The sequence below is a fragment of the Aythya fuligula genome, chromosome 26, assembly GCF_009819795.1.
Source record: "Aythya fuligula isolate bAytFul2 chromosome 26, bAytFul2.pri, whole genome shotgun sequence".
NCBI lineage: Eukaryota > Metazoa > Chordata > Aves > Anseriformes > Anatidae > Aythya > Aythya fuligula.
In genome coordinates, this window is record NC_045584.1 from 4599195 (window position 1) to 4613160 (window position 13966).

A 13966-nucleotide genomic window follows, 5' to 3' on the forward strand; every position below is an offset into this window, starting at 1 on the left:
CCCAGATGGAGACAGGAGGCCGGGAGCACTCGACAGCGGCCACCACGCGTCCCCGGTGGCAAGAAGGGTGGCGTGCTGAGCTGAGCTCACCTCGGTGGATGCTTTGGAGTCACGACAGCGGGTGAAGGTGGGATGCGAAACCACCCCTCTTCCTGAGCCTGCAGCACTTGCGCTTCCAGTGGTCACAGCTCCAGAGCGCGGAGATGCCACAGAGGCAGGGATCCTGCTGCAGCCACGGCTTGCCGAGGGCTGGAGTGGCTGCTCCCCTTCCCACCACCTCCGGCTCCTGTGTCCGTGCGTCCATCTGCCCTGACGCTGACAGAGCAAGGTCCCCGCTGCTGCCTTTGCTCCACCTGCCTCTGCCTCTTCCCAGTCCCTCCAGCTTTGTTCGGTCGTCTTTGTTCAGCACAGCCCCTGGAAGCGCCTCTGACAGTAGGAGTTCGCTCGGATGCACGGGCACAGGGCGTTCTCCTCCACCCTGGGTCTTCCTCTTGCACCCGCGTTGCTTCTTGGCTTACCTTGGAAGTGCACCAGTCCCTTGGTTCTCTTCCACCCCCTGGTGCCTGCTCTCTCCTGGCAGCTCGTCCTCCCTGCCATGGTGCTCCAGGGGCGGGATGCAGCCGCCAGCAGCCTCCAGGAGGAATGCGAACCCTGCAGGGAGCTGTGATGGACCTCGGTCTCCTCCCGGGAGGAGCTGGAGCACTGCAGAGGATGCTGCTGCAACTTGCTTTGCTGTTTAACTTCCTTTTCCCAAATCAGAAGTGACCAAAGCAAAGAGATGGTGAATTCAGCACGAGTTTGTTTGTTTGTTTTTTTCTTTTTTTTTTTTTTTTTTTTATAATGGAAGGTACAAGCCAGGCAAGGAAGAACATCTCCTCGCTGTGGCTACATTCGCTTTTAGTGGCTTTCAGAGCCGAATCTGAGAATTCCTCTTTATATCCAGTCTCTCTTAATACAATTTTAATATTCTGGTTGATCCTAAAGATGCAACGTTAACTATAGAAACAGCAGCAGAAAAGCATGGGGTACAAGACATTTTTTTATACAAAAAAAAATTCTTTTCGTCGCTTACAAAACATATGCAAAAGAAGCTAAAAAAAACAAAAGGCATTGCTATTTGTTCTACATAAAAAATCTCATAACTAATGTTCTTTTTTTTTAAAAAAGAAATATTAAGCTTAGGCACAATTTTGCTGCTGGCTGCTTGTGAACAAGCCAAGAGAACACGCCACCCCCTCCTAACTGAGTGATATGTATTGACTGTTCCGCACTTTATACTTAAGGCAATTTTTTTGTTTTTGTTTTGTTTTTGACAAAAGTGTTTTTCCACCCCTTACGTCATGCCAGGATCCGTCCACGTGTGTCAGTATTAGCAGTACTAAAGTTTATGGTACGAGAAGGTTGCAGGTCACACCGAGGGTTTTCTTCCTACAGATCTCTGTATCCAGAGGAACAAAAAGATCTACAAACAAAACAAGTAAAAGCCACAAATGAGAAAAACCCGAGTGAGAATAAAACAGGGCCACTGTACCGCAGCCTCATCTCTGCAGAAGTCAGCCCCGAGGGCCTGACGTGGCTGAGCAGAGCTGAGACATGAGCTTGCTGTTTTGCTGGGCTGCCAGCTTTTGACTTTTTAAACATTATTTTTGGTTTTGCACAGCAGCACCATGCCCCCAGGGGATGTGGGGCCACTACAGGGGGACTGCAGGCTGCTGGGTTAGCCCTGCCCCATCTCTCCTGGACGTGTTCAACCCCACATCAGCACCCCTGTACTGCTCAGACTAAAACCAGGGACAGCCCAGCAGAACCTGCGCCTGCCACGGCCTCGCTTGGGATTTTCACTTTCTGTGCTTTCCCCAGCGTTTCTGGGACCTGCCCTCTCCCTCCTGTGGGACCACCAGCAGTCACTGGTTTCCAGTAGCCAACTGGAGCAGGGCTGGGAAGTGCAGCGCAGAGCTGAGCTTGCTCGGGGTGGTGAGAGTGCCCAAACCCCCTGTGCCAGCTACGGGATGGTGCCTCTCCTCGGGCAGAGGCTTTGGGTGTGCATGGACGAGCAAATGGCACACACGTGTGGCTCATCCCCCAGAGGTAAATTAAGGAGGATGCCGGCTGCAGCCCAACAAGGGGTGCTGAGCTGCTGAAGAGGAGCAGCACACGTCTGGACCTGGCTGGGATCACGGGGCAGGGAATAATACCTTTACATGTGTCCGACAGGGTTGTGACCATCTCCTAGACCAGGATGTGAAGCTGAAAGCGTCATCTGGGGATCTCCTACCACTCCGGACACTTTCTCCTCTTCCCGACGTTTCAAGCAGGCTGCTTTAGGGTTCAGATTGCGCTCTATGCCAAAAACAGCAAGGGAGGAAAGGAAGCAACCTCAGTCTGGGCAACAGCATCGTGCACAGCAGCAGCATCCGAAAGCGAGAGGACAGAGTCCTGGGACAGACGCACGGGACATGCGAGGAAACGAGCTCGGTGAGAGCTGCTCTCTGCCTGCTGCTCCCAGCAGTGGCTGCAGTAACGTGGCTGGACCCTGCTAGAGCAAAACCCCGTGCCCGGCCGAGCCACCGTGCCAACCGAAACGTGTGCTTGCTTTCAGAAACCCCCACGTGCCCCAGCCAGCTAACGGAGCCGAAGACTGAGTTTTCCAAAGCTGCTTAATGGGATCCAGGTGCCAAATTCCCATTAAGCACGACAGGAAAAGGGACAGAGAGGCTCCAAATCCACCCCGGGGCCGTGGCTTTGGAGAGCTCAGCCGGCGGCGCGGCGCACCCGAGGCAGACACAGAAGGAAGCAGGAGCCGCACAGAGCCGCACGCGCACGCAGAGCCGTGGGGGGAGAGGCCCCGAAATGCACCTGCCAGCTGTTACCATACCTCGTACTTGCTGCTCCAGGCCCAGAATGACCTGCACCGCTTGCTGTAGGATGATCAGTTTGGTCTGTGCTTTGTCCGTTTTTAAGTGCATCTGACACATGCGTCCCAGTTCCTTAAAGGCCTCGTTAATGTCCCGCACGCGCACCCTCTCCCTGGCGTTATTGGCCATTCTCCTCTCCCGGTCCCTCAGATCTTTGTCCTCCAGTGACAAGGCCTCGTCTGTACTGCTGGGTTCATAGCACCACAGGGGTTAGTCAGGGGGGTGGTACCAGGAGGGGGGCTAGACGTTGCCGTGCTGGTAGTGCTTCTGGTGTCCGCTGCCAATGGCCCAAGCGGCCTCCCTCTGGGTGCCAATTCGCCCCGGGTGCGTTCTGGGGCGGCCCAGGCCACTCGGGCCATCGGCCACCCCTGCGAGCCGCGGGAAGGTGCTGCCAGCGCGGGGCTGGGGGGCTGCGGATGCAGCAGCAGCACCGACAGCTTCCCCCCCCTGCAAAATTTCACCATTCTGCTTGTTTTCCAAAGTTTGGGAGGCGTGGGGGGTGTCCCAGCCAAAAACGTTGGGTTTATCCCCCAAGCCAAAGACTTGTTGGCAGAAACCAAATTCTTCTTTGCAGTTTCCTTCAGAAACCAGAGCTGCAGTCCTCCCAGTGAAGGCATTTGTGCCCCAGCAGCGCGGGGCAGCGGGGCCCAGCACCCTCTTATGGGTGGGGGCAGCACCGGGGTGGGAGCTGAGTGCCCCCGGCTGCTGCTGGAAGTCAGTGTTGGATGCAGACACTGAACCAAGGTCTTTCCACGGGGCCAAAATCCAGCCCCAAAATCAGCCTGGAAGGGGTGAATTTTCTTTTCAAGGCAGGTTTGGGAGCTCAGGAGAGCTTCCACCACTGGTGGCATCCTGGGGGTGCCCCAAACAGGCCGGTGAGTGGGGAAGGCAGCACCATGCTGGCAGCATCTTCAACCGTGGCCTCGCCCGCAGCCCGTCCCCTCCGAGCCCCCAATTTGCTGTACAGACGACCTTCTCCCCCAGAGCAAAAATTCTTGCAGGAAAGACACCTTCCTCGGGTGAGACCTCACACCAGGGCAGACCATGGCCTTCGGCTCCAGAGGAGCCACGTGGGGACAAGCCCCCACCTAAGGTGGGTGGCAGAGGCAGAGCCTTCCTGGGTCTGCTCGGGGGTCTGGAGAGCCCCCGGGCTGCGCCTGACCACGTGGAGGGGAAGCGAGGGCTCCCCGGGTGAGCTCTTGCCTGCATGGGGCTGGGGGCTGTCGCTGTCCCTGCCACTGTCCCTGCCTCTCTTCAGCGCCTGGGGATGCTGCAGCTGGGGAGTGGAGCCTGGCAGTGACAGGGCTCATTCCTCCCAGCTAACGCTGGTGGCTGTGGCTCCTGGCAGTGCTGCAGCTCCTCAGTGCCTTGCACGCCGCAGCCGAGCGGGATGGAGCCCTGTCCCCGCCACCAGCAAGCGCTGCTGGTTTGTGGGGCCGTGCGGTGTCCTCAGGGCTGTAAGGATGTGCGGCTCCTCAGCCAATTTGTGGCACCTGCCTGCCTGGCTCCTGTAACACCTCCCTGATCTCCTTCCCCTTCCTGCCCTGTTAGCCGCTGATCGCGGCACAAAGACCCCAGCAGCCCTGGCTGGGCACACGGGGGCCCCATGGCCCCACTGCAGCCCCGCAGGAGGGGATGTGGGGTCGGCTTCTCTCCTGCAGAGCAGCCCGGAGACCAAAACCGCTGGAGAAGTGAGACCCTAGCTGCCTACTCTAAAGTCTGCCGACAGCAGCACACGGGGCTTGACTTGCTTCCCCAGCTGCGTCCAAGAAGGGTTTAAAAAGGGACAAGCGTGGGAGACCAAAGTGACCACGGTGCCAACTCTGTCTAACCCGGCCCCACGCCACCCCTCGGCTCCTGTCTCCATCCGCAAGCAGCAAGTACAAGGTAGAGAGTGGGACCACCGAGAGGTCACGGCTGGGGACTGTCTGTAGGAGATCGGAAAGAACAGAACCAAAAAAAAAAAACTCGAAATAAAAAAAAAATAAAAAGGAAGGGGAAATTAAAAAAGAGACAGGAAAAAATATACGTTATGAAAGGCAAAAAATTACAAACTGAAGAGAGGCACAAAGGACTCCAACATCAATGCAACAGCAGAGGCCAGCAGAGAGGAGCACAGCCAGGCACAAACCACGGATTCGTGTTACAACAGCCTCTGCAGAGAGAAAGGGGGTTAACCTGCCCGGCTCTGGGAGGCAGGAGCATGCACTGCGGGTTGCGGGAACAAAGCAGCAAAGTCTCCGGAGCGAGAAGCTGAGCCCTGCGAGCCCTGCGCCTCCCCTCCGGGCGCACACGCGTGGGGAAGGAGCGAGCCTGCCCTGGCGAGGGGGAGAGCCCGCACATGGCCACTGCTGGCTCCGGGCCCTGCTATGGACACGCAGAGCTCCCGGCTCGTGAGGGACAGCGGTTCTGAGAGGCGGCGAGGGCTGCCCGGTCCTGGGCTCAGCCGTGCCAACCCCTCGCACGGTGCCTGTGCTCCCCAGCGCTGTGCCGGGGAGGAAGGAGGCACCTCCCGAGCAGCCATGGGGAGGGACGGGCACTGGGCTTGGAGCTGCCCTTGGAGAGGTTTCAGGTCCTCTCAAAGATTTGCTGTTTGTTTGTTTGGGTGTTTGTTTTTTTTGCTGGCCAAGCAGCTGAGCAAAGCGGCTGGCTGCAGGAAAGCGGGGACAGCCGCCGGGGCTGGTGGGCGCAGGTTCCCCCTCGGGGACCAGCATGCAGCACACGCGATGGCAGGGGGGAACAAAAGAGAGAACAGCAGGGTTGCAAAAAAAAATTAAAAAAAAAAAGGACAAAAAAAAGAAAAAAAAAAAAAAAAAGGACATCAACAGCCTTGGGAATCCAAGGCCACAGGGCAGAGAGAGAGTGCAAGGCACCACAGCACATGTCACAGGAGACAGACAGACAGACAGCCCCGTGCCGATCAGATACGTAAAATATCACCACTCCGGGACCCTCACTGACCTCTAACTTGTTGCTCCAGGTTCAGTATGACTGATACGGCCTGGTGTAGGATTAGCAGTTTGGTCTGCGGTTTTTCGCTGTTTAGGTGGAGTTGGCACATGCGTCCGAGCTCTTTAAAGGCCTCGTTGATGTCACGGACCCGCAGGCGCTCACGGGCATTATTGGCGACCCTCCTTTCTCTCTCTCTCTCGGCTTTTTGCTCTGGGGGAAGAAGATCGTCCTCCTCATCCTCATCTTGACTAATGGTTTAAAATAAGAACGAGACAGGGACATTCCTCGCGTGCACTCTCAGCACTGGTCAACTCACAGAAAAGAAACACACATCGGGCACCGAGACGCTGCGCCCCACGTGCCCCCGCTGGGACACGGGGACATGCGGTGACTTTGGAGAGAAGCAATTAAGACTCTTCTTCTTCCATCCCCTCCCCCCCGCATTTTTTTTTTTTTAAATACAAAGCAAATAAAGAAACCACAACAATGCAATTAAGGCCTGAGTTTGTCGCTGGGAGGTTGTGCGGTGGCCCGGAGAAGGCATTCAGGGCTGACACTGGTGTCCCCAGCTACAATTTCGGGGACGGGCAGCACCTGCCTCTGGGGCAGGAGGTGGCTGCTGCCTGGCAGGAGCGGGGCCGGCACTGCCCCTCTGGGCAGCATCGCCCTGCCGAGGTCCCCGAGCCGATGGCGAGGCTGCGGACAAGCCAGCACGCTGGAAGGACTCCACCTGATCCGCTGCCACGTGTCTGGCTGGATGCAACAGGGGTTGAGGAGCCCCGAGGCAGACAGCAGAGCCAAACTGAAGCAGGGAGGAGGCTGAAAACTCCCCCAGCCTCCGGCCAGGGATGCTGAGCGCCCCTTCCTGCCTGAGCACAGCCGCGATGCCCCCAGCGAGCACCCAGGCGGGCGCAGCTTGCGCGGACAAGGCACAAAGCCTCCGGCCATGGGGATGGGGGCAGCAGGGCAGGGAGGCCAGGAGCCTTCCCCAGCAGGGCACGGCCCACGCCACACATCTGTGAGGACGGGCAGGGCTCCCGTGGTGGGCAGGGGCTGGCGGGTCCACACCACAGGACGACCCCCGGCCTCACCGAGCTGAGCCCAGCGCCTGGGGGTCACCGTGGCCGTGCCCCAGCCCGAATGCCTTCAGACGGGTAACAGAGTAAGTGAAGGGAGAGACCTGTTCAAAGAGCACCTTGTTCTGTTCCGGGAGGGTTTCAGCTCCTTCTTCTCCTCTTCTGAGTTATCCGCCACTGATGTGTTCTCCTCGTCCTCCTTCTCCTCCCGCTTTATTTCGCTGGTTCCCGAGGAGACGCTGCTTCGCCCCAGCCCCCCTGACAAGCCTGCTGAGGAAGCAGAGGGGCTTGGAGTGAGCTGGGGGGGGGTCCACAGCCAGCAAAGCTGGAGGGTCACTGGCTCTGCCCCACAATTGCACCCCATCCCCTTTACCCCCCATCCCACCCCTTCCAGGGTCAGAGCCCAGCCCTCCCCCAGCAGCGCAGGGCCCAGGGGCTCCTTGCACCCACAGCCGCAGGGACAGGAACACGCAGCACAAACCAGAAGCCACGTCAAGGACCTCTGGAAAAGGGTCAGCACTGGAACCACCAGGGAGCACCAGCCTCGTGAGAGCCCCCACCCCGAGCTGCCATGGGACTGCAGCGTGCGCGCGTGCGGGGCTGCCTTACCGCTGTACGTGTCCTGCGGCCTGCTGAGGTCGGGGAGCGAGCTGGGCTGTGACGGAAGTGTGACATGGTTGTGGAGCATGCTGGGGGTGCTGGACAGCCCGTCTTCGGGGTGACCTCCTCCCACCTACAGCAGAACGAGCAGAGCAAGCCTTGAGGGGTGGAAGTGTCACGGCCAGCGGATGCGGGTCACCCCGAGCAGAGCCACGTGCCCTCCATGCACGCTCCCACAGAGCGCTGGCATGCAGGAGAGAAGAGCCAACCTGCACCGGCTCCCCTCCAGGGACTGTGGTGAGGACACTGCAGAAAGCAGCTCTGTGCCCCACAGGAAAGCCTCTTTCTGCTGGGCTGCACGGCTCGCATGCTGCAGACACCCTGCATGGTCGCACACATCCCGTCTCCACCAAGCACCAATATTTCTGCAAGCCCCCCAAGGCCCCCAGAACAGCGGACATCCCAGCAGCATGGATGTCACCCTGAAGGGCTCGGGCGCAAGGGACAATGGTTGGGCAGCCATCCTGAGCCTGAACTCCCCAAGGCCACACCGTGTTGGCAGGACAGGGCCAGCCCTGCCGCAAGTGCTCATTTCTGCAGCTGGCACTGGTTTGTGGCACAGGACACACAGGTTGTCCATGGCTTAGCTCGGGTGCAAAGCACATCTGGTTCTCCAGAGACTGGAAATGCATTAATGTTCACTTTAGCAGGGAACCAGACCTGCCACAAACATGCTGCTGCGGACAAGGGGGGACCCTGGGGAACCAGCACAAGACCCCGTGGGTGCTCAGAGCACCTGGGATCACCGGTGGCAGTTCAAAGCTGCCACCCAAGCAGGACAAATCGAGCTGCTCTCACACCAAAAGCAATGCCCCTCTGACTGTCGGGGGATGTTAGGCCATAGCTTCCCGATACAGCCCTGCCAGACACCACCGTGTGCTCCCCCACTCACCAGACTCGGGTGCCTGCTCCCCAGGGACATGACCGAGGCGGGGAAGGCCTGGCCCAGGCTGCCCACAGCGGCGCTGTGAGCTGGTGCTGAGCCCAGGAGCCCGTGCATGTCCCCGTGGCTGCTCGGCATGGCGGCTGTCTGGCCCACGGCGTGATTCCTCAGCACGTGGATGGCTTCGTCCAACCTGTCTTCCATTTTGTTTTGCTTCAGGGAGCAGGTGGAGAAATAAACCTGCGTTAATGCCCGCAAAGCCAGCAGCCCCTTGCAGCCCTCTTGCTAAGGCTGCAACCACACCTCTCCTCCTGCGAGGTGGACGTGAGGAGAAACAACACCCTGACCCCGGCACTGCCACCCCCAAGGACACGAGGTGTCACACCAGCAGTTCTGCTCCGACAAGGGAGGCAGAAACCAGCACGAATCTGTAAGGCTGAGCCAGCCCCGCAGTGATGTGGGTGGGCTGTAACGGGCTGAGGGTGCTGGGCTATGTCAGCAAGGCTGGGGGCTCGGGGAATCAGGTGCCCAAATCTGCTCAGCTGCACCCAACCGTGTACCAACCACCCTCCTTCGGGTCCCAGACGTCTGGGGGAGGCGTTTACTCAGCCCACTCCCACCAGCTGCCTGGTGGAATGGAGAAGAAAAGGAGAAAGGAGAACTTTGGGCAACACTTACTAAGGTGTGGAGGCTCCCTTCGTAGCTGGGAGATAAGGCACCCTGTCCGCTCGCTCGCGACCACTGGGATGTGCCTGAGAACAAACGGGGACAGTTTGGGACCGGGCACAGCAGCCGCTAGGTGGGGCTGGAAGCTGGGCCAGCGCGGGGCCACCAGAGTGCTGCGCAGGCAACCATGGCGTGCCCTGCGATGCACAGGGCCACCACGGCGCTGGTCACACTACGCACAGGGGCTGGCACATATAGGTCCGACCACGCCACGTGCAGGCACAGGTTTTGCCCCTGCTCCCCATCACCCCTCCCGAGGAGCTTTGGCTCTGGGCAGGGCAGCCTCATCTCACAGAGATGCTGCCAAGGGTTGTGGTCCGGTCCCACAGCCACCCAGGGGACTTTCTGTATGGCCCCTGCTGCTCTGCCTTGTCAGGAGCCTGAGCTCAGGTCTTTGAAGCTTGAGAGGTTTTAAAATCCGTATTATCTCAGGGCAGAGGCAGGCAGTGTGCCCACGCTGCTGGGCCAGGGACCAGGGCTGTGCTGCTCTCAGCACCCCTCCCAGAGCCTCCACGGCTGCTCCCATCTCGGTGGAGCAGCAGGCCGGGGGGGTCACGTCGCTCTGCACCCAGACACCCGGGAGGTGGACCTTCAGCAGGTGCTGACAACGCTTTTTACTAGTTGGCTGCGTCCCAGTTCAAACTGGGCTCCTCCCATGGGAGACAAAACCAGGGGAAAGCTGCCCAGGCCCCACTGAGACAGGATGCTCGGGGACGGAGCTCTCTGAATGGTGTGAGGAGTTTGAGGAGGGGGCAGAGATGCTTCAGGCTCGCTCCTACAGCAGAGCCACCTACTAAAATACCTCTGCAGGGGCAAACCCAGGGGCACATGGGGCCATTGCTCCACGTGCCACGCTCCCAGAGCTGTGCCATGGGACAGGAGCTGTGCTGTGCACTGCTCCACTCAGAACAGAGGGGGACATACACCTTCCAGCTTCCCTTTCCTCCCTCTTCACTCTCCTGCTTTCAAAAATAAGGGGAATTTGGTCAGATTGCCAAAAGCACAGGGTCTGTAATGAGGGTTTGGAGCTGATCTGGGAAGCACACTGCTTTACACCCCCTGACAGCAAACCCCACGCACCCCTTTACACGAAGAGCAACGCTTTCACCTACCTGCAAGGCCCTGAGGGGAGCCGACCGGTGTAGAGGGGTTTGATGAGAAGTTATTGCTAGAGTGATCTGGGGAATAAATCTAGAGCAAGAGAAGCAGGGCACAGTCAGCAGCGCTCACCCCGTGCTCGCTCTCCCCTTCCCAAACACCGCCACAGCGAGGAGCAGCGTGTCCCTCCCGTCCCAGTGCCACCCAGCGACCCCCAGCACCCCGGGAGCCTTTGCCCTGCAGGTCTCCCTTTAACACTGGGGTCTCCCTTTGTCCCCCAACTGCCGCTGACCTCCCTTCTTGGAGTCCCACTGTGGAAGGAAGGAAGAGACCCCAGAAATTACCATGGGGTGCAGCACCTTTTGCAAAAGCAAAGGTCCCTGTGCTGAACGGGACAGGGGCGACCTCAAGCTCTGAGAGCCCAGCAGCAAAGGACGCTGCTCCCCAGGGGAACCAGTGCCCTCCAGTTTGAAGCAGCACACAGGGACAGGGCACCAGGACCGTCAGGTCCTACCACAGGGACAGCGTGGGGCACACGGCTGTGCAGTGCAGCGTCAGCTTGTGGGCAGGGGTCTGCCCATGGGGCTGTTGTAATGCCCAGTGCCTCAGTTTCCCCATCTGCTAAGGGGCAGCTGTGTTCCTGGGGTGCACAGGCTCGCCCAAACTTCTTGTGTCTATCTTCCCCACTGCCAAGAGGGGAAAGGGGGAGGCCTATAGGGGCAGGGAGTGGGTTGGGGATCTGCCGCAGCTCTTACTGAAGCTAGTGCCTTCCCAAGCGCGTCTCCTGAGCTCCCGGCCGTGGTTCCTCTGTTACCTGTCAGGAGAGGACAAAGACATCACTGCAGGGCGCCAGAAACCCGCTGGGACGAGGCACCTCATACCAGACCTCCTCTTCACCTGCTCTCAGATTGAAATCCCTCATTCTTACTGCTTTTCTTGAAAAATAAATGGAGGCACAGCTCAGAGCGGCCCGGACGAGGGCGTGTGTGCCCCAGTGGCTTCCCTGGGGCCACAGAAATGTCTCGACGAGACGAGGCTGAAGGCATCGTGCCCTGACAGCAGCCAAGAGTCCCCACCACAAGACTCATTTTAGAAGGGCACTTTAGGCCCGTACAATCCCCAGCTTGTCCAGAGAAGGGGAAAGAAGAGTTTCCCTAGGAATCAAAGTCAGGGACCTCATTTGACAGGGAACACGAGTTCTTTTCAGTAACAAGCTTTGTGACAGGTTCAGCAGAGCCAGAGATTCAAGCACTCAGGGCTTTAACTTGAATGCAGCGCTCCGGACTTAGACAAACGGCTTCACACAAAGCCCATGCGCCCTCCTGCAACTTGGTGCCAACCCCCCCCACAGCTCACATAAGCCATGGCATCCCCAGGGGGCAATTTCGCAGACCCTGGTCACCTCCCAGACTCACTCAGTGGGGTGCCAGCCCCTGCTGCCTCGGGAGGCCAAAACCCCACACCCGACCCCTGTTAGAGCCGGCCCAGGCATCCCGCAGGGGTGACCTGCACGTTGCGTGGCACACGAGGGACAAAGAGCACACAGGAGGGACAAAAAGCACACAGGTGTCACAGCCCGTCACTGCGTGTCGGCTCCGCGGGGTGCCCGGGGCCCTACGTACCCATCATGGTGTCTGTCCCGCTGATCGGGGGCGTGTGGCTGGAGACGCCATACGGGGTGGAGGCCGAGGAAAAGCCCGACACGGAGGGGAGCCCGCCGTTGACCTCTCCTGAATGCAGCTGGTAGTTCTGGCGAGAGGGAGAGAGGGGTGAGGGAGGGCCCCGAAACGCTGCAGCCACTGGAGCTCTGCCCGCAGGGCTGTGCCGCGGCTCCCAGGGGCTGGCGGGGACGTTACCATGCGTTCGTGCTGATGTAAACTGTTGAAGCCGGCGGGCTGCGGGAGCGGGGAGGAGGAGCTGCCCAGCATGGCCCCGTAACTTGACTGGCTCATGGCACCGGGTGAACTCCACAGGTCTGGCGAGTTATGGAGCCCGTCTGCAAGGGAAGGGAGAGGTGAGCGGGGCAGAGATGCCGGCACGTGTCCTGCAGCCTGCGCTGGGGGCTGCTTCCGTCCCCTTCACCCATTGCCCACGCTGAGCATTGCCCTGTTTTGGCACACAGAGCTGTTTTGGGGCTGGATCTTGTGCTCCAGCCCCAGCCACACGCCGTGCAATTCCTCCATCAGCTGCAACGTGCTGGGCAGCCCCTGTGGCACCGGGGTGGTTAACAACTCACCTGCCATATAAAAGGCTCCGGGATACACAGTGCTGGGAGGTTTCGAGGGGGTATATCCAGCTGGATCCCTGCTGTAGTCATCACCTGAGTTGGATGGATACACCTGCAAGGAAGGAAGAGGGGGTGAGGAACAGTGCTCGGCCACCCGCCGGCCCCGCTTGCTCCCTGGGGGTCACCCCCCAGCACGGCTTCGCTTCCCCTCATCCCAGCAGGCAACAAAAGAGGCAAAATTTGGCAAAAGAGGTGGGGGTCAAAGTAACGGGGATGGTACCAAACAGCCTAGGAGTGGCGTGGGGTCGAGCCGACCAGCCTGCACCTTCCCGTAACAGCACCCAGGAGGCCGGCACCAGCACAAGTTTCGACTCGCTGCTCTAGTTCCCTTTTCTGTGGTTATAGCTTTTTATGGGTAACCACAAACATGATCATTTCTGCGCCCTAACCCGCACCCAAGGGCATGGGCCGGGCCGGGAGGAGATGGCGTGGGGTGCTGGGGACGGGGACCAGTGAGCCCTCGGGACCGGCTCATCCCCATGCTGTGTTCACCTGTGAACCTGTGGGCTGCAAGGTGCCACAGCTTTATTTATTTTAACAATCCTTCTTCATTCCAGCAGCAGGACAGCCCCCAAAACCCCAGCCTGTGCGCGTCCCAGGGCTGTAGGGACACACGTAGCCTCCCAGACCCCACAGGGGGAGTGCCTGGCCCCAGCCCCGCTCCTTGCACTTGTGCCCAGGGTCAGGCTGCAAACCACCAAAAACGGGGAGACCACAAAGCTGTGACCTGAGCAGTCCCTCGTGCGGAATGGCACACGGGAAAGGACAACTCTTGGAGGGTTTTTGGCCAGATTTTTGCAGCTCCGCTCAGGTATGCAGTACTTGACAGTACATTAAGAAAAAAAGGATTTTTTTTTTCCCTAAATTAACCAACCGCATCCTAGAAAGCCCTCGCAGAAAACCATCATGCGCTTTGTGCAAAACCATACATTTTTAAAGCAGGAATTCAACACGCAAAGAAACCGAAATGCCACTCGAAATTACGTGAGAACCTTTGTTTCGGCCTATTTTCATCACCCCTTGATTCATTCTGAAACTGCTATTTGATTTTTTTTTTAATACCCACGAAAGCAGAGGCGGGTGCAGGGGCTGGCTGGGCACGCTCAGCCAACTCTGCCTGGAAGATGCAGCTCTCTTTGGAAAGGAAACCGGCCTCAAGTTTCTATTTCCCCACACCCAGCCAGCCCCTCTGACCCCTTCCCCTCACCCAGCAAGGGGGGGGCAAAATTGTTCTCTATTTCTGCAATTGCCCAAAACACTGAGAATTTCTTCTTTTTAGGGGGAGTAATGGATTAAAAAAAATCTCTGAAATGCACCAGTGATTATATTTAAATATATTGCTTCTTTTTCCCCTTGGGCCCCAGGTTCC

At 58.7% G+C, this 13966-nt stretch overlaps 1 protein-coding gene across 14 annotated transcripts in view; it reads right to left on the minus strand.

Moving 5' to 3' along the window:
- Window positions 1-817: 817 nt before the first annotated feature.
- The window catches only part of TCF3 (transcription factor 3), a 66874-nt gene continuing 53725 nt past the window's right edge, over window positions 818-13966 (minus strand). For 3 of the 14 annotated variants that reach the window (XM_032203630.1, XM_032203629.1, XM_032203641.1), the window contains 12 exons: window positions 12547-12649; window positions 12167-12306; window positions 11933-12059; window positions 11066-11124; window positions 10325-10403; window positions 9165-9238; window positions 8496-8699; window positions 7553-7676; window positions 7048-7213; window positions 5877-6115; window positions 2196-2340; window positions 818-1462 (listed from right to left, as the gene is read on the minus strand). In XM_032203630.1, coding sequence (XP_032059521.1) covers window positions 2198-2340; window positions 5877-6115; window positions 7048-7213; window positions 7553-7676; window positions 8496-8699; window positions 9165-9238; window positions 10325-10403; window positions 11066-11124; window positions 11933-12059; window positions 12167-12306; window positions 12547-12649 — 1458 coding nt within the window. In that variant the 3' untranslated portion in view covers window positions 818-1462; window positions 2196-2197. Of the gene's footprint in view, window positions 1463-2195; window positions 2341-2875; window positions 3103-5876; window positions 6116-7047; window positions 7214-7552; window positions 7677-8495; window positions 8700-9164; window positions 9239-10324; window positions 10404-11065; window positions 11125-11932; window positions 12060-12166; window positions 12307-12546; window positions 12650-13966 lie in introns of all 14 variants that reach the window. The other 11 variants (XM_032203644.1, XM_032203637.1, XM_032203643.1 and 8 more) reach the window with 9 other exon arrangements.